The sequence below is a fragment of the Haliotis asinina genome, chromosome 6 (assembly GCF_037392515.1).
Source record: "Haliotis asinina isolate JCU_RB_2024 chromosome 6, JCU_Hal_asi_v2, whole genome shotgun sequence".
Taxonomy (NCBI): Eukaryota; Metazoa; Mollusca; class Gastropoda; order Lepetellida; family Haliotidae; genus Haliotis; species Haliotis asinina.
In genome coordinates this window covers 4,313,983-4,334,586 of record NC_090285.1, presented here as the reverse complement: position 1 = coordinate 4,334,586, position 20,604 = coordinate 4,313,983, and the positions used below count along the sequence as shown (strand labels likewise).

At 39.8% G+C, this 20,604-nt stretch overlaps 3 protein-coding genes across 3 annotated transcripts in view; 2 read left to right on the top strand and 1 right to left on the bottom strand.

Moving 5' to 3' along the window:
- LOC137286458 (uncharacterized) overlaps positions 1-13,638 on the top strand; it is a 37,507-nt gene extending 23,869 nt beyond the window's left edge. Inside the window, exons 5-7 of the mRNA XM_067818342.1 lie at positions 2,066-2,142; positions 9,323-9,417; positions 12,067-13,638. Coding sequence (XP_067674443.1) covers positions 2,066-2,142; positions 9,323-9,417; positions 12,067-12,209 — 315 coding nt within the window. The 3' untranslated portion in view covers positions 12,210-13,638. The remainder of the gene's footprint in view (positions 1-2,065; positions 2,143-9,322; positions 9,418-12,066) is intronic.
- A 104-nt stretch (positions 13,639-13,742) lies between these two features.
- Positions 13,743-14,096, bottom strand: LOC137286742 (cerebellar degeneration-related antigen 1-like). The gene has a single exon (XM_067818724.1). It carries the CDS (start codon positions 14,094-14,096, stop codon positions 13,743-13,745), a length of 354 nt encoding a protein of 117 aa, XP_067674825.1.
- A 5,135-nt stretch (positions 14,097-19,231) lies between these two features.
- Positions 19,232-20,604, top strand: part of LOC137286150 (midasin-like) — a 130,130-nt gene continuing 128,757 nt past the window's right edge. The window contains exon 1 of the mRNA XM_067817826.1: positions 19,232-19,457. Within this exon, the coding sequence (XP_067673927.1) occupies positions 19,350-19,457 (108 nt within the window). The 5' untranslated portion in view covers positions 19,232-19,349. The remainder of the gene's footprint in view (positions 19,458-20,604) is intronic.

The following is a 20,604-nucleotide window of genomic DNA, read 5'->3' as shown; positions in this document are numbered from 1 at the left end:
CTGTGTACTTGCACATCCTGGGTATTGCTTACATAAACTTCACAATGTCTGAATATATTATGATCATGACAGTCTCTGGGCTTTGTTGGTGGAGTGACATGAACAGCTTTGTTTGCGTGGATTCGACTCTGAACACTGAGGAGAGATGCTGGATAATGACACACACCAGCCTTGTCATGTCTTGCTTGTCCCATTCAAGGCCTTCACAGCAATTACAACTTTTTGTCCAATTCTTACAAGGGGTGTCTGTATGAAAATGTTATTTATGTTCAGTGGATAGTACGATGGAGATATAAGACGCATTTGTTCATGTAACAAAGGGTCTGAGTCAGGGTAGAATCGACCATTGTGGTAAATATAAACCTGTGATAAATATATTATTAGGCCTGTATTTGGCATGAGTGTGGATTCTGCGTAAGTGTAAGGATAATTATCACTTATGAATCTGTAGACTTCAGAATCGTGACTCACTGTTAAATGAAGACAGGGTTGATGTAGTGGTTACAGTGATGTGTTGTCATGCAGACGGTTCAGGTTTGATTCCCATGTGACTACAGGGTGAGACCATTTTGGGGTGTCCCATGCTCTGATGTTGATAATAAGAGTGAATACTGTGATGTTGATAATAAGAGTGAACAAGCCACCACACAGACAGTCTTTCCTTGACTGATGTTTATTGATGTTAAGCAGAAGCTCTTTTACTGATTTTGAGAGTTTATTTTTTCAGTCCTTAACTTCAGCTGGATGGTAATTTCTACTTTGTCTGATCATGACCAGTAGTATGAGTGATGTGGTAGACTAGTGGTGAGAATGTTTGCTTATCATGCTGAATTCCCAAGTTGAGTTCCCACATGGATACAATGTGTGATGTCCGTTTGTGGTGTCTCCCACTGTAATTTTGCTGGAAATTTGCCTGAAGCTTCATAAACACAAAGTCCTTCACTCAGTCTGTTTCTTGCTCTTTATGAAACTACTGACCAAAAGACGTTAATGGTACTTGTTGGTTACCTGCCTGGTGCTTGAATTAATGGGTACAACAAGGACTGGTTGGCTGGGAGTCAGTATAATACGTCTGAGCAGGGTATTCATGCAGCATGGTATCACACTGAGCTGGTACTATAAAACCAGTTTAAGTCAGGGCTAGTACAAGTAGTGACTCATGCACATGCATGCACATCGCCATATGAGCATAATATTCTCAAGTACAACATTAAAGCACACTTGACCATAATTTCCAAAACATTTGCTGATGTCATGTCATTTTACATGCTCAAAAGTTCCAATCCTACCACATGTGGGGATGTCAGCATTTTATTTAACATGAAGTGTATCTTATGTAGCCTGTAATCTATGATTTTAATGAATTATTCAACTCATACTTATATGTGTAAAACCAGAAATGTTTGCATCCATTTTCAATAAAGTATTTTCAAGCATCAAAACCCAACTATGAATATTGTTACTTTACCTGTTGGTAAGGACACAAAATAAATACTGGGATGTCTTGTTGCATTTTTGATAATATTTTCTCACTCACTCACTCACTGATTTGCCTTGCTCACATTTGAGTAGTTATTGACTGCGGTGAAATAGCTGGAATATTTCTGAGGGAGGCTTAAATATTCAATGAAACAAACCTTTAATGATTTACTTGTACCACAGAAACATGAATCTAGGAATCTAGTCTTGTCTGAGAGGCAACTAAGTGAATCAGACGATCAGAGTCAGCATTTTTGTTGATGGCATGTCATCAGTCCTTGTGCTCATGATGTTAATCACTGGTTCTGGCCCAGCTGGGTAGCCACATGGATAAAGTCTTCGGTCATCACGCCAAAGACCCGGGTTTGATTCCTCTCATGGGTACTATGTGTAAAGCCCGTTTCTGGTGTCCCCTGCAGTGATTTTGTTGGAATATTGCTAAAAGCAGCATAAAACCCAACTCACTCACTGATTTGCCTTGATCACACTTGATTACTTACTGACTGCGATGAAATAGCTGGAATATTTCTGAGGGAGGCTTAAATATTCAATGAAACAAACCTTTAATGATTTACTTATACCACAGAAACATGGCGTGGAACACGACACTGCCACAGTTCTGGCGATGGTGGTAGATGCTGCTGCCTACATCAGACAGAAGAAGTAAGTCATATGACAGTGTTGTGAGTATCATTAGTCATCAGTCAAATGCTGGACATGTTTTATAAATATCATATTGAATTTAATATTGTGTTTCTGTCTTTATCATCACCATCCCCCTTCATGAGCATTTCATCAGGGCTTAGACAGGGGAGAAATGCATCACATGACTGCTGCCATATAAGTGGATGTTATAGGTAGTGTTGAGCGCAAATCATTCATTTCAGGAGTGACACAACTGAGGCCACAATCATTAGTTGTTCTGAAGATTTGTGAAATATACCATTAAAAAAAGTAGGGAATATCCCAATTTGTAAACGTATAATAAGCCAATGCATTTAAGAAAAGCTATATATATATATATATATATATATATATATATATATATATATATATATATATCCATAAAGATGAAATATTTCCAAAGGAATGGACTGAATTGTCTCATTTTTCTTTAATTTCTCTTCATCATCTGACCTGTGAAGGTCTCGGAATAGAATGCTTGCCATGAAAGGCGACTATGCTTGTCGTAAGAGGCAACTAATGGGATTGGGTAGTCAGACTCGCTGACTTGGTTGACACATGTCATCAGTTCCCAATTGTGCAGATTGATGCTCATGTTGTTGATCACTGGATTGTCTGGTCCAGACTCGATTTTTTACAGACCACCACATAGCTGGAATACTGCTGAGTGCGGTGTAAAACTTAATACACTCACTCACTCTCTTCATCATCGGTTTCCTCCTTGACATCATTCTTTGCATTCTATCAAACATGTGAATCCGATGTCCCCTACTTGTTTTGAATGGTGCATGCACGCGCACGCACATACACACACGCACAGAGGGTCATTTATCGGTTAAAAGCAGTGGATCAAACATTTACCTCCTTCCAAATTGGCAGGTTTCAGAAATATTCCTCTTTGATTAAACCTATGAGTCAAGACAGTGACTCGCTTTAAAACATTATTCAGGCACACTAAGATTCAAACCAGCAGTCTTTGGCTCCAGACATGCAAAGGGGACACAACTCTTCACAGCTCACTACTGTGCCCTAGACAGCTGAACCACCATAGTCTCCAAGTTATCTATATTCAAAGTTGGATCACTGACTGTTATCTGTATTGTAAAGCAAGTGATTTCTTGTTTGGTCAACCCAGAATGACCTTGGCCTGTACGTCATTATATTTACAAGTTACAAGTATTTCTGATCATATCTGAGCAAGTGTCTGCTCATGGTCCTGTTTTACCAAAGTATATGTACTAGGAGTATGTATCTTAGACTGTTTGGCTTGGAGTCAGGCATCTGAATGAATGTCCATGTTGAACCTTGTCAAGGTATGGCTATGAGCTGGCACTAAACATCAGCAGTGGTTGGTAAAAAGGACATGCAGCCATGCACACACATTCATGCATCTGGCGATATATGTGCAATAATCACGTGATCACCCCATTTCACTTCACCACACCAGAAATCCACTTAGACAAAAAAAACTGTGCGTTGCGTTCTTTATAAATCAATGGAAAATTAAATGAACCAGTAATTTCTTTTTGTACTCTGTGTATTGTTGGTATAAATTCAGTACCATGTGTCACATTATGCATCGTGAAACAAACAAAACTGCCAGAATGTTACCCAGACACACATCAAAGTCTGTATGGCAGCCGATTGATAACAACATCTTGTAATATAATTGTACTATCAAACGGTTCAGTTTCGAAAAAGTGGATTAGTGAAAGGTCAAAGGATTAATATGGTCATAATGAAAACATCTACACATACAGTTACACTTGAAACCTGATAAATGTTCTAAAGAGTGGACTAATCACCGGTATAGTGGCTTTGCTTTGTAATTTTGCAATCTCAGATTTGATTGAAACCATTGATTGGAATGTACATTTGTGCCTGTCTTAGTTTCCTCTTTTCCAATAGCGGAAGAGGACATGTCAAAACCAGAATGTTTATGCCGGACAGTGGGGCTTCACTGAAGCTCACTTTAATGCAAGTCAACAGAAAACGATCCTTGTAGTGAGCACCCAAGCACACACAACAGTTTAATGTCTGCCTTAATATCAATGATGACTATTTGGTACTGATAGCTTTAATCTAAATCAAAATGAGGTACCAGGAAACCTAAATTAGTGCTTCACTCATTCACTGCAACATATTCTTGAAGATCTTATCGCAGAAAAATTTAACATGCTTATGGTGATATTTTCCTGGAAAACCCAATACGTTTGATATTTTAGCTGGAAAAAAACTACATACTGATGATATTTTACCCAGAAACTAAAGTGGATCTTTCTTTCCCCACTGCAACACTCACTTGAACTTGTTTTCATGACAAACTGCAACAAAGTCATGATGATATTTTGAGAGTGGGTGAATGAACTTCAACAAACTCATGATACTGCGGGAGAAATTTACACATGAGATTTTCTTGATATTATGTCATAGAGATGATGCTGACTCAGGACTTGTTGGCAAGACTTACCTCCCCTGATGCAGCAGCTGCTTCCCTTCCCTGCTGGACACATGGAGCTAGTTGTCTGGAGACTAACATGATTACCCCCAATAGATTGGATTAGTTGTTAGTCATACTGTACCACTGTGGGAATATCTCTCTCAGAAATGCAATTACACATTAAGACTTGGATTCAGTGCAGGTTGGGGAGATAATTGTTTTGTTTGTACAAGTGCTCCTGCAGTCCATAGTTTGTTATTTTGTAATAACACATAAACCATAAAAGTGGATGTCTGTCTCTCTCTCTCTCTCTCTCTCTCTCATTGATGTGTAGCTAATGTTCTTCTGAAGGAAAATGTTGAGATACATGAAAGAATACGTTTCTGCAGCTGAACATCAAACCAATATATCAGTCAATCTCCTCTCACTTCTGTGCCGCTTCAGTCCACTCAACTCCAACATGCTCCGCTCCTTATCACTCCTTTACCCACTGCTCCACTCTGCTCTGCTCCTTATCACTCCTTTACCCGCCACTCCACCCTGCTCCACTCCTTATCACTCCTCTACACACCTCTCTACCCTGCTCCACTCCTTATCACTCCTTTACCGGCCACTCAACCATGCTCCGCTCCTTATCACTCCTTCACACACTGCTCCACTTCTTATCACTCCTTTACACACCGCTCCACCTTCCTCCGCTCCTTATCACTCCTTTACACACCACTCCTCTCTGCTCCACTCCTTATCACTCCTTTACACACCGCTCCACCCTTCTCTGCTCCTGATCACTCCTTTACACACTGCTGCACCCTGCTCCGCTTCTTATCACTCCTTTACACTCCGCTCCACTCCTTATCACTCCTCCATGCTGCTCTTCTTATCTCTTCCCTTTTTCTCCGCTGCTTTCCTCTTCAGTCTACTTTCTTCCACCTGCTCTTGTCATCTCTTCTCTTGTCTCCACTGCCTTCCTCTCCAATCCACTCTTACTGCTCTTCTCATCTCTTCCTTGCTGTTTTCCTCTCCAATCCACTCTCTTCCACTGTGCTTTACTTATCTGTTTTCGTTTCTCCACTGCTTCATCTCTAATCCACTCTCTTCCTCACTGCTCTTCTCATCTCCTCTCTGCTCCCATCCTTTCCAGTCCATCTTTCCACTCCTTCCTCTCCAGTCCGCTCTCTGTCACACTGCTCTGGTCTTTTCTCTGCTCCCTTCCTCTCCAGTTCCCTGTGAAACATTGTTAAACTTTGTTGAACCAAATGTGTGTTGAGTAAGTGGCACAGTGTACTGACTTCTATAATGTTGCCAGGTTACCATATATAACCATAGATAAGCTGACCCTCTAACTTGACTCATCAGATCAGAATCAGGATATACACCACAAACAATGAATCAGTTTGGGGAGTCTAGAATTTCAATAAAAAGTTAAAACTTGAGGTGTCACTAACATTACTCGCTGACTTGGTTGACACATGTCAGTGTATCCCAGTTGCATAGATTGATCCTCATGATGTTGATCACTGGATTGTCTGGTCCAGATATATTTCTTTACTGAGTGCTGTTTTACACAACAAACAAAACAGAATGGTATCAACAAAATTACCAGACCCCTGGCAAAGTCCATGCACTCACTGGACAGTGCACAGAAAACTTTCAAATACATTTTTATAATTCTTAGTATGTGACTTCTGTATCTACATACCAGTATTTTGCCATTTTCTACCTTAATTCCTAAAATATTTATTGTCAACCTGGCTATCCAGTATGTATGTATGCAGCTGACAAGCACTGTGTAGTGTCAATAGCGAATGTCATTCACACAGCATTTGGCTTGGCAAACTGGATACCACATACATAATGTATGAAGTTGGATAAATATTTTAAAGGTAAACTTTGATTTGTGCCTTTCTCCACATTCAGCAGGAATTGAGGTTCAGTTGCCATGGAAGCGTGATGTCAGACATTCTATCATGACGTCATACATCAAATGTTGTGTTTCTCATATAGTTGTGTGAGATCACATAGAAAATGTCTCCTTTCAAACATTATCTGTAGCTGATATCTTTTGCTAAATGCTGTGTAAATGGGGGATTTGCTTGTGTTATGATGCTAATTTCTTGTCAAAAGTTTGATGTCTTAAAGGTTTATTAGTTATATATGCTTATTTTTAGCTTCAGTAAGCCTTTTTCAAAAGAAAGTGACTAATATCCAAATATACTTAAAAAACACTATGTTTTCATTTTGTCTTTTGTTTCTGGCAGATTTGCAAAGGATATTTGTGAAACATGCATAAATGACATCAGAAAAGAAATTCTATTTGAGGCCAGTGATAATCATATGCTATTTGTGTCGTGTTATTTACACGGTATATGATTTTCTACAATGTAATAATCATGTCATATTGTCAAAATCCTACATTAGACGCAGCACAGGTAGTTATAGCTGCCATATTTAATAGCAACAAGAAAAGTGGTTTCTCCAATATTCTGCTTCTAATTGTTTTGATTATTCTCACTTGCTGTCAATTGACTTGTCACATCATACTTGTCATTTAACCAGTCATCCGTCAGTCAAGATCATAATTGACCAATCAGAGGTATTGATAGTGGCATGCGACAGACCAGGTAGCATGGGTTGCTATAGAAACTGGACATTTTGGTGTCCAACTGGGAAGCTTCTGGGCAAAAGGATGACTCATTCATCTCAATATAACTTTCACACACCTACCCTCTAACAGCATAATGAACTCCTCCAATATCTGGTCAGTCCAGTTATTGATTGGAGGGAGGGTGTGTTGGACAGTGTCAACTCAAGTCAGTCCACAATGCTTTGATCTTCACAGAGTCTCTCTTTTATAGATAATTAGAGACCTCCTTAAAGGAATTTATTCATATGAGATATTTTATGGCACATGATGAGGCAAATTGTGGCTTTTAAGAAATCCCAATGTCAGTCATATGCACATTTCTGATGTATTGTCTCTTTGAAAGAAAGGACATCTGCAGAGTCTTGATCATCTGCATTAAATGAAGGAACTCTCATGCATTTCTTCCTAGTTTTATGCATTAGTGGTATTCAGTGTTTATCTGTGCAGTATGCTTCTAATTTTGCCCTGAAGAAATAGGTCTCATTTTGTCTGTGCATTAATCTTGATATTTAGTCCCTCACAGGTTATCTCCCTTGTTTTTAAAAACTTAATGGATATATTAATTTTGATATTTTTCACACAAGCTGTTGTATTATGAGAGTTCCATATTCCTTTTTTGGTTTTTAAAAAAACAGAGGAAGCTTCAAAAGAGGACATCATTGTTTTTGTTTGTCGTGTGTTGGAATTTGTGGTTATTGTTATTACAATTTCGACCCTGTTGAATGATCAAAGCTCAGCAAAACATTCTGGAAGTTTCAATATTCTGCTGATTAACTCTCATGCTACAAGTCCTTTGATGGACATCTGAAAACACTGTTTGATGTCAAGTGTTTTCCTGCTGGGATTTTACAAGTGCTTCGTTTGTTTTCAGTGGATGACACAGGGCAACATTTTCAAACTCTGCTGACTTAATGCATTGTTTCAGATGATGCTGTAATATTGTTCCTTCCTGGAATATATCAGAAGAATGATCAAATAATGGTGTAGAATTCATGGTTCCTAGATATTACTTGTTAACTATTGACAGATTTTACTGCGCCTGAATTCATTTCACAATTATTGCTTGTTCACTAGCCCAAGAAAACTAAATTGAGCTGAAGACTGACTCGTGTACTGAATCACCTACCTGACTAGGGAGGGTCTAAAACAAAAAGGGATGTATGGTTAAAGCATTCACTCATCACGCTGAAAACCCGTGTTTGATTCCCCACTTGGGTACAATGTGTGAAGCCCATTTCTGGAGTAGCCTGCCATGATATTGCTGCAATATTGCTAAATGCAGTGTGAAAACTCACTCACAAAAACAAGCACTGACATACTGACTGACACCTATCTGACTAACTTACCTCTGAAAGAAGCACCTGCTTGAGTGACTACCACACCTCTAAAATAACCACTTGCTTGACTGACCAACACAGTTCTAAAACAGGCACCTGTTTGACTGACTAGCACACCTCTTAAACAAGCTCCTGCCTAACAGACTAACACACCTATAAAACAAGCACCTGACAGACTAACAGTAACACACCTCTAAAACAAGTACCTGTTTGACAGACTAACTCACCTCGAAAACAAGCATGTTTGACTAACACACCTCGAAAACAAGCACCTGTTTAACTGACATACTTCTAGAACAAACTCCTTTTTGACTGACACACCTCTGAAACAAGCATCTGTTTGACTGATTAACACACTGTGAAAGCTGTGATAACTGGCATCTGTCCAATCCGGTAGGTTGACATTATTGGTGTAAAATCACAGTCCCGTTCGTGGCTTGTACATTTATCATCAGCTCTACAATCCAGCACATTGTTTAAAGCAGATTATTTCTTCAGTCCCAATGTGTGCTGGTTTAGACAGCTTCCACTGTACTTCTAAAACAAGCTCCTGTTTGACTAACACACCTCTAAAACAAGCGCCTGTTTGACTGATTAACACACCTCTAAAACCAGCATCTGCCTAACAGAATAACACACCTCTAAAACAAGCACCTGCCTGACAGACTGACTCACTCTAAAACCAGCATCTGCTCAACAGAATAACATACCTCTAAATTTAGCACCTGCCTGTTGCAGTGGGTCCTGCAGTCTGGTGATGTCATCTGGGAATGGGGTCAAGGCTGTACGTTCCTTGGGCACTCAGTTCAACCAGTCTGTCAGCCATGTTCAAGGTAATGTCAACCCTGTCAACCTAAGGTACATTTGGGGTTTTTTGTTTAACACTAAAGGCAGCAATATGATTGTGGTCTGTTGTTAACTGAGTCAGTGATTGATATCTTGAGCATCAATCCTCGCGAATGAGACAAAGTGACGTGCTATCAACCAAGTCAATCCATTGAGTCACCTCTTACAAGCAGCATGGAATGCTGGGGACTTGTAGTCTTATCCAGAATGGGGGGGGATGGGGTATCCTAGTGGTTACAGCTTTTACTTGTGATGCTGAAGGCCCGGGTTCGATTCCCCATATCGGCATGTGTGTATCCTATTTCACCTGTCCAATGCTGTGATCTTGCAAGAATATTGCTAAAAGCAGTGTAAAACCCAACTCACTGACTCTCTCGTTTACCCAGAATTTGCATGGGTCCAGTAATAACCCTACCCTTAGTTTTTATCTCTGTGATATATGCTGTTTTACATTACAATGTAATACACTGATGTTGCCCTCATTGGACAATAATGAAATATTACCATCAGAAAATGTATAGGGACTTGCAATGCTTAAAAAGGTCACATGCAATGTAAAACACAACTTTGCAGATTCTGATACCTTTCGGTAGGCACTTACCGAAACAAATCATCAAAAATGTAAATTCAACCTATAAAGTTGCTAAAAAAACGCGATGAAAAAAACCCAGTGAAATCAGAGTTCAAACAATTCACTAAGTTTCCTCCATCCCTGGGGGAAAAAGTGGTTTCAACAGCTGTGCTGCGCTGTGCCCACAACGCATGCGCAGTGAATAGGTTCCCTGGGCTTGAAACAGTGTGTATGCCCGAAGTATGAGGTCGTGAGCAGAAGTCGAATCTTGGTTGTGTACACAAACAAGTAAATAATTTACTTGTTACATAAAAAAAACTTGTTGATTGTGGTAAGCAGCCTCTGTCACAGAGAAAGCTCAATGTCTGGTTTATTGACATCTATATGTCTGTCAGCCTGTCTGCTAAAGACAATATGCAATGCACAGCTTCAATCATTGACCGCATGCAATTTGAAAACCTATCAGGCTATACACCATAAACACAATGAAATGATTTATTACTTGTGCACCTGAGTCCTGTCTCTGCCGCATGATGTAATTTAGCAAGTGTGATACTTGTACACATGACATGTTTTTATGTCTGTGTGTTGCAAACAAACTACATCAATTTTTCTCGGATGACTGGATCTGACGGAATCTGGTGCAAACTCTTGTCAGTTTCAAGTCCTCCATGGACGAATGACAGTTTCTAGCCATGCTGTAGTTTACCATCTCTACCGAGATGATTTTTTATTGGATCGAATGCAAATTCAGAGAACATGTATTTGCAAAACCCAACATCTCTATGTACATTCTTTATGGATAACAACTTCTTCTAGTGTATATGATTTCGTTTGACAACGGGATATGAATCCATACTGAAACGATGCATCAAGTACAATAAAAGAAGTTGTTATCCATAAAGAATCTTACTTTCTTGTGACTCGCCATGCTTCTAAAAAGCCCATCAAACAGATCATCTTTCTGTACACAAAACAAGCTCTCAGCCTATCTGCAAATGAACTTGCCAATCGGAAGCCATCGTTACAAGTATTCACATTCACCCGCTATGACTGGGCTCGGTCTCCCAAGAGCTTCATTTAGAGGGAAGTAAGCCCAATTACAAAATGATGCACTTTTGAATCGCGATAGTACGCTTATAATTTTGTTTATTTATTTTTTCAAAAGCAGCAATGTATATTATATTATAAGTGATAATTGTGTTTAATTATGTTTGATTAATTGATTGCATGTGACCTTAAGTACTACGTAAGAGGAGAGATCCTCAGGGGATCATTCTGCATAGTGTTAATATCTTGTCATTAACTTAATATTTGGTGAGTGTATTGTATGTGAATATCATACTAAAGTATACGTGTCACTTACAGATTTACTGATTATCAATGTCCACTCTTGTGTTGTTATCACTCCTATGATGTCTCCAAAGTGTATTCTCAAAAGCATCATTTGTTTTTTCACCTGACCATTAAATATCAAATTGTGCCACTGAATCGTTTCTGCTTGTATCATAATGACATACTTGTGATTAGTACTCTCAAAGCCAAAAGCTGTTGTGACATGTGACATGTGACATCATTGGTAATCTTGTAAATGAATCTATGGAACTGAAAAAGACAAAACGGATGTTGATGAACGAAGTAGTTGCTGTTCACATAGCATAAATTTAAAAGAAACATGAAACATACCAAACAGCAAAAGAAACGCAAGTTATATAAAAAAATTAAATCTCATAAAAGTAAACATTCATGTTTATGTCTTCTGATTAAAAACTTGACGAAAAACCAGAGTTGCATTTCTTTTGCTGTTCAGTATGTTTGGGTAAAATGTCCCTCTGTTTCTACCTCAAAAGGTCAGACAGCCATCAATGGTATGGTCACGCACCAGTAACACCAGTGAGGCCAGTGTTATGGTTTGGCCAGCTGTCATCAATAATTTGCTGACTCTGCTTGTGAACAAACACCTATTGTTCCATTGCCTAGTTGCACATTCTTGCAAAGAAAATTAACAACATAGCTGTAAGACACGATTTCTAGAAATATTCTCAGTCTATATTTTCTGTTGTAGCCTGCAAAGACTCTCCCATGGTGTTTTTGTTGAAAACCCCAGTGGCAGATGGAGCAAAGTTGTGTGTCACCTACTCCATGGACAGTTCTGCCATCAGAGTCAAATACCTGCAGCTTGAGACACCTGTCACTACATCTGACTGAGATTGTGACACCTACATTGTGGACAGTTCTGCCATCAGAGTTCGACACCTGCAGCTTGAGACACCTGTCACTACATCTGATTTGAGACTGTGACACCTACATCGTGGACAGTTCTGCCATCAGAGTTCGACACCAGCAACTTGAGACACCAGGTGGAACATCTGAGACAATGTCACAAAAACTCAGGACAATTCTGTCATCTAAGTAATCTGAGTTAGACACCTGTTGGAACACCTGACTGAGGCTGTGACACCTACTCCAGGGAAAGTTCTTTCATCAAAGTTAGACACCTAGAACTTGAGACACCTGCTGGGACATCGGACTGAGAATGTGTCACCTACTCCGTGGACAGTTCTGGTCATCAGTCAGACACCTGCAGTGTGAGACACCTGCTGGAACACCTGACTGAGACTGTGTCACCTACTCTGTGGACAGTTCTGTCATCAGTTACACACCTGCAACTTCAGACACCTGCTGGAACTCCTGACTGTGACACCTCCACCCAGGACAGTTCTGTCATCAGAGATAGACACTTGCATCTTGAAACACCTGGTGGAACACCTGACTGAAACTGTGACACCCACATCATGGACAGATCTGACATCAAAGTTGGACACCTGCAGAAACATATGACTAAGGTTGTGAGTTGTGTGTGCCAGCTACCCCATAGAGTGTTCTGAGATCAGGGGTACACACCTGCAGAAACATGAATGGGGATGTGACACATCAATGTCAACTACATCATGGAGAGTTCTGTTGCAGAGATGGACATGTGCAGAAAAACATGACTTAGGTTGTAACACATGTGAGACCTTTACTATGGACAGTTCTGTGATCTGAATTTCACACCTGCAGAAATATGTGACTCAGGGTGAAGAAACACAACACATTATGAAAATGCGATATTGGCAGAGTTAAAAAAAAGTTTTATAGTTCTGTCACAATGCTTGATGTATGATTGACAGACAGAAACACAAATGATAACCTCAGGTCACATCGTACTGGAATTAAGTGCTCTTATTTTGTCCAAATACACAATACAGAAAATGACTTCATATAAAACTTACTGATTTAATAGATACTGGAGAGTGTGGATTTAAATATGTCATAAGCCTGAAGTTCAGATATGTAGCAGAAACATTTATATCATAGTTATTAATATACTGGACAAAATAAGTTAGGGATATTGGTATTTTTATGATTGATATTTTATCAGTGTATCAATGAATAAATACATCATTATTCAAGTTTCAAAACTTGCAAATATCCTAACTATTTTTGTCCACTATGTATATGTATTTGAAAAGTCAATTACTGATATTTGTACCTTTGTCGAACAAAACCCTGAATATGTTATTCAAATAGACACCAAATTACTCTGAATTCTTTCTGAATACAGCTTTAGAAAGCCAAGTCATCAATGGCATCACTTTGCTGAGTTGCTTCCTTTGAGTTTGCCAGAAACCTATGTTCATTGGTTTGATTCCTGGTCACATATTTATGTTTGTCATTGTCATACCAGTCTTTACTGGTTTAACCCAAGTCATCAACATCAGTGACTTTCTCAATCATATCTGGGTCATCAACATCAGTGACTTTCTCAATCATATCTGGGTCATCAGCATCAGTGACTTTCTCAATCATATCTGGGTCATCAACATCAGTGACTTTCTCAATCATATCTGGGTCATCAACATCAGTGACTTTCTCAATCATATCTGGGTCATCAGCATCAGTGACTTTCTCAATCATATCTGGGTCATCAACAGTGGAGACTTTCTCAATCATATCTGGGTCATCAACAGTGGAGACTTTCTCAATCATATCTGGGTCATCAGCAGTGGAGACTTTCAGAATTGCTTCTTCGGCTTTCTCACACATGAACATGACAGGTAATTATATTATCTGGGTGGTTGAGCGAGGTTAGTTCTACACCAAACTCCAGCTGTATGGTAGCAGTCGATGTATGGTATGCAAATGATCCAGTATGGACCAGATAATCCAGTGATCATCATGAGCATGAGTCTACTGCATTAGGATATGATGGCGTGTATTAACCAAGTCAGCAAGTCTCACCAACCGATCCCATTAGTAGTAACAAGTATAAGTTACTGAAAATCCGTTTTAACCTGGATCCTCACGGATCCCTCACTCACTCTTCTTGAACAACACTGGATCAATACAATAAACAGAGTGGCTTTCAACGCCAATGCTGTAGACAAGAGTTGACAAATATACTTCAACTACGTTGCTCTATTGATCAGGACTATTTTTATGGATATACAACTTCTCTATTCTAAATATTGGTTTGACAAGATAAATGTCTTGCAACCAATTCTAAATGTCCATGGAGAAGCCCTGGGAAATCCATACCTTGTTAGTCTTCACTGAAGCTGCAGCTTCTAAATAGCACCAGAAGGCAAGTAACAGTCAGCCCGATATGTCATATTGAAGGTTGCCAGGATCTTGGTGAACAGGCTACTAAATAATTCATTGCTTTGTCTTTGGGCTGACCTGTCCACACAATCGTATCCTTTTGGGACAGCTATTTTGCCAAACACGCTGGGAGCTATCGGTCTCACAAGCAACAATATACCCGGTTCCAAAGGTCACCATGCTCAGTTTCGTATCTTGGTATTTTGCACCTGGAGTGACTGACCAGGCCGTGTGGGTCTGGAAGGGCCGTGTCATTGGCTTCTGCACAAGCTGTGGTACTGTGTCTGATAAGGCCATCAGATGAAAACACTGTACATTGACACCACTTTTGAATTCTGTTAAAAGGTATTTGTTCATAACATGGAACTGTTTTACCAAGATTTAAACCACGAACAGTGTCTTGTGAAACATTCACAATTTTCCACACCCGAACGCCCTCCGTAATTGTGTTTAAAGTCATGTAAAACCTCACTCACTCATGTAACTTGTTTGTGGAATGAGAGTCAGGAGTTAACCCCCTTTACTCACCTGAAGAAAAGAAACCCAATCTCTCCTTGATGTTCTAACATTCTGAAAGGTTCGTAGTACATTCCAAAACTAGGACTAAATATAGCACAAATCTAAATACTGAAACCCGTTTTACCAACCACACATATATTACACTTGTAATGTTCTTACACGATGAATAAAACTGCCACATAACGTTCCAGCGTCTTTCCGTGTGACATGATAGCAAATGAATTGTCAATGTTTCATAGAATGAAAATCAGCTATCTTGGTCGAAAAGTATGATCTACTGCTAAACGTGGATAAGCTGATAATGTAATTGTGTATACATATAGCATGATGTTAGACATTAAGTGTAGTTTTGGTCGTTTTGTACAACGGATTCCAGGTCGTTAATGGCCAAAATTATGGTAATCTGCAGAGACAATAGCTTCAGTTTAGGTCATGGAAACTCCCCGAACCAGGACCCCGTATCACAGAGCCAAAGACCTCGTAAAGTTTCTCGTAGCATTCTCACCTGCTGTGTAGCAGTATATAGGAGGTGCGAATGCCATGAGAAAAGTTGGGGCTGTGTGAAACGGGACCCAGAATACACTCGTGCAGTCTGCTTGCTTTGTTTGCAAAGAACTCTCTCTTTGGACACTTTGAGCACTCTCGTGCTGTTAATCACTGGATTGTCAGTTACACACTGCTGTCAAATAGCTGGACTATTACTGAGTGCGTTAACAACTAACCAACAAACCTTGAACACCCTCCTTCACGAGATTTGGCAGATTTCCATCTCGATGAAACTGGCAAGGATTATGATGATGACGTTATTTCTGCTACGTCCACCAGCGAATGACCTACAATAGTGAGGTCCAGGTACTTTCTAAATGTGTGGACCTTAGGGGCAATTATTTGTAAAAATACTGTAGCGACAAATTCCATCAACGAAGTTCATCACAGTCTGGTACCAAGCTTGTCAGCCACCCCTCGCAACTATACGAAGATACACGACATAACACTAATGGATAGAGCACTGTTGTTTCTCTTCTTGTTTTCTCGTCACAGCCAGCCTATAATGACAAAATCTAATTTGAATGCTTGTGGTATTATAATGTATTGTCATAATACCAATGCATGCTGACAGAAGAGAAGTCAATAGAATTATGCCGACCTTTTTAAGAGGATGTCTTTATCAACCGCTGTCAGATATATTCATATAAGCTATGAAGTGAAGCTCAGGGCTCTGTCAGAATATTCGGCCGACTTTGCGGGGAGTAGAAGACCGCTTTTTTTCCTGAATACAATACAGTCAGTTACATGCATTTGTTTGAATATGGAATATATAGTCACCACCAAAAGGAACCCGACTAGAGATGATATTGGCAATGATAGAAAACTTAACAAATTTATTTTCTACTAAATTTACTTTTTAAAGAGACAACGTCAGCCTGAAAGAAAGCATTTAGTGTGTTTAATATCCACATGACAAGAAAAACCAGTCAGTCAATATGGAAACCAGATTACGCATGCGTTTGGGTATTATCCTTAAAAGGGAAACAAACGTTAACGTCAATAACAAGTGTGACCTCCACTGACATTAGCAACGGCTGCACATCTCTCCACGCTGTTGAACAGACATTGAATTAACCTGCTGGGAATGTTGCACGCGCCAACAACACTTTATGGCAGTTGTTGCAAGTTAACTGGACGTACTCGCTGTTGGTGAATTTGTCTTTCCATCACATCCAAGACGTGTTCGATGGGATTCAAATCTGGGCTTAAAGATGGTCAATCCATGGTCTGGATGTTGTTCTGGAATAATGTCTGTGTCAGTCTTGTTTTGTGCGCTCGCGCTTTATCTTGCTGAAAAACAAGATGAGGTCTTTAAGCCCAAAATGGACGAATTACTGGTCTCAACACTTCGTCGATGTAGCGCTCCGCAGTAACACCCCTACTACGATCTTGCCCATTGTTCTGAAAGATTACTTGTTGAACATGACGTCCCCAGCTTACGGCACACCAAAACATGAGGGAAGGCCCTACTCAACAATCTCTCTCCTAAATACAGGGTTCTAAGAATCTTTCACCTTGACGACGCCACATTCTCACTCTACCGTCGGCGGTATCCATACAAAAGCGACTTTGGTCCGAAAAGACGATGTTCTGCCACTTCATGGACTGTTATTACACCTGGAAAATGGAAACATCGGAGTTCACATGTATTAGTGATGTGTGACGTCTTGTATGCTGCGTCTGTGGTTAACAGTATTAACGGAATCAATTAGATATCAGAAATCAATTCAACACTGTGGATTTACGTCACAGTAAATAGCAATGAATTTCCCGTTTCGTTTGACGTTGAGTATAATTTGATCGTCATTGCAGCAAAATGCATCATTAAATATCATGGGAAAAGCGTAAAGTAAATTAACGTGTGTCCTTCTCCAACCCCCTGATAAATCTGTCAGATCCACTAAAAATAAAGATTTGAGGGCTATTGATACACCCACCATGATAACGTGTGTACATCGCCCTTACGTACTCCCTAGCGTGGTGTTTCACGTAGGTTTCGTGTCTTCACGGGTAAGTTTCGAGCTTTCACTCTTGACGAGCCTATCTTTGACCATCCCAAAACTCCAGTCTTCAATGTCTACATCAATCGTCAATGTCACCCAACAAGGCTATACATTCCATCATGTACGGAACGCCTGAAGACGAAAGGACAGAATCTGCTGGGCTCGTTAGAAGGTTCATGGAGTGCAGGGATTAGGGCAAGAAGGTTTAATCATCTATACATGATATGGAACAATAATGTTCTAATATCCAAATTAGTGTGGTTGTATCTATCCTACAGTTGTTGATTGTAATGAATGTGCTCATTTGTCTCATATGGTTTTCACAAGCTTGTACAAATAGAAGTCATCCACTCATGCTGTGTCCAAATTGTTTCCACAATACCTCTTTCCGTGAACATAAGCAGTCTCTCCTTGTCCCTGCTTTCGTCAGTGATGTGGTTTCTCCTCGGGTGGACACCAGTCTGGCTCCAAGCTTTGTCGTTTACTCGGGGGCACACCTGCCTGACTCCATGAGAAGTCGTTTACTCGGGAAACACCTGTCTGGTTCCGACGTGGTTTCTCCTCGGTGGACACCAGTCTGGCTCCATGCTTTGTCGTTTACTCGGGGGCACACCTGCCTGACTCCACGAGGAGTCGTTTACTCGGGAAACACCTGTCTGGTTCCATGCTATGTTGTAAACTGGAGAATAGGCTCTATTCTTCTATGAATGTGGCCTTATAGCTGGTAAAACACAACAAACAGACAAGGGAAACTCAATAATTTATTTACAACAAAATTTCTAAACCTATCCTTACACAACAACTTAACCTAATCTATACCTAATAAAATTAACAACCTAAGCTGACCACCAAATCCTACCAAGACATGGCTCTGATTTCAAAGCCTATGCCCAAAACAAATAAATATAATAAGTTCCTGTGATAAACTAAAATGTTTATCTACTTGGTCTGGATTACCAGGACTCAAACAACTGAAATAAATGTCATCACCTCTGGCGGGTCAGTGGACTAAAGACAAGGAGTGCTGTGAAGCTACTCCTTTTATATGGCAAGAGACAGGCAGTTCATGGGCTGCACATGCCCGGCAGACCACACTAACCTGCCGGGTGTGTTGTGGCTATGCATATCAGCATAGCCGGGGAACACACTAATAGCCCATATAAAAGTAACCGAACCCTAAATGTCCTAAACAACCACACACACACACACACTTGTCCCGAGACGGAGTGTGGCTATTAACAATTGTCAAGTCCGGTTTGAAGACGTGTTGATATTTTATGTGCGCATTTAGGACTCGATTGTCAGTACAGAGTAGCCTCCCTTTTTCATCACCTTGGCCAACCACTGACCTCATAAGTAGCATCTGCATTTGAAAACAAAAATGCTGCTGCAGATAAATTCATTACAAGAGACTGGAAATGGTATTAAACCTTTAAGGTCACGTCTAAATAAGCAATGTCTCTTTTTGGTAGGTTTGGGTTTTTTAAAATTCATTTACTTCTGACCCCTACCCACGTGGTTAAGGAAAACACATGTGAGATTGAGATGAGTGAGAGAAGACAAGACAGTACCGTTACGTTGTGATACCGTTATTCATTAACAGACAGTTCTGCTGAATGTGTCAAACGTGACAATGGAAGACAGCAGTTGCTCACAGTATTCAGTGGTCAATGCTGTTCATTCACTATGTCAAAAGAACGCAAAGTGTAATTCAAAATTTAGATGGCTGCTGTCAAAACAGGTGAGTATTGGGAGGTCAGGGAATATTTTGATCTGACGTGTCGATGTATTATTATATGAACCAAGTTATGGATTTCCATGCCATTAGAGAGGGGGACTTAGGGTCATGTAATCATAGAAAACCAAATCGATCTTACAACACCTTTAATGATATGAACTTCACATTGAATATAAACGCAGTTGTTTATGGTTTTATCAACGCGTGTATTGCATGATTACACGATGCCATTTAGAAAGTGGTCAAATGCAACATATGAGAGGGAGGGGTGATAACCCTACGACACAGACCGTGGCTAAGGTTCACACGTAACACCAATTACAAAAGTTTAGATTTAGACTCTGGTTCATACCGACCTCCTCCACTTGTTCAGAGGATGGAACATCTGTACTGAACGTGGATGGTCAGTGTTTAATTTTAACTTTAAATCATGCATTTAACTGGTGTGGTACCCAGCCTTAAGTGATAAAAGTGAATATTGCCTGGCTTAAAGTTGATGTGTCTGAGGTACAGTACAGAAATAGACAAATATCTAAAAGGCCTATATATGTACTCTCTCATGTATAAGTGCAGGAGGCTCAAATGTTATTTTACCACATCATTTGTCAGTGCTCTTGGCAGAACTAAAATATGTAAATAATAGATGTATAGAACATAATATTAGTGCATTTAGATGTTTTGTATTGATCGAGAAGATGTCACTGGAGCAGAGAAACAATGAGTTTGAAGAACGAGTTGTTTCTTTGCCCCCATGACATCTTCGAGTATGATATGAAACATCCTAATGCACTAGTATCATGTTCTATGTTTATTACATTGCCTCTTATCTTGCATTAATCTGAAAGGGCAGAGCCTTGGAGAAAGTAGAACTGACAGGGATTCATTTTGGAATCTTGGGTGCAATATGAAATTTGACCACATCATCCATATTGCACCCATTCTGTCTTAAGTTTACATGTGTATATAATGAATATAGTTACTGCATGGATCAACAGATTTACTTTGTCATTAAGCCTGTTAGCTTTGACATGGTCAAATTGCGTAATGCACCCAAGATTTTATGTTGAATCCAGATTCGATTGTACTTTCTCTAAAGCTCAGCATTGTCAACTTGATGATGTTTAACATTGTAAAGCATCATTCTACTAAG

Coding starts and splice junctions, on each gene's coding strand:
- LOC137286742 (XM_067818724.1), bottom strand. CDS start 14,096: ATGTTCATGTGTGAGAAAGCCGAAGAAGCAATTCTGAAAGTCTCCACT.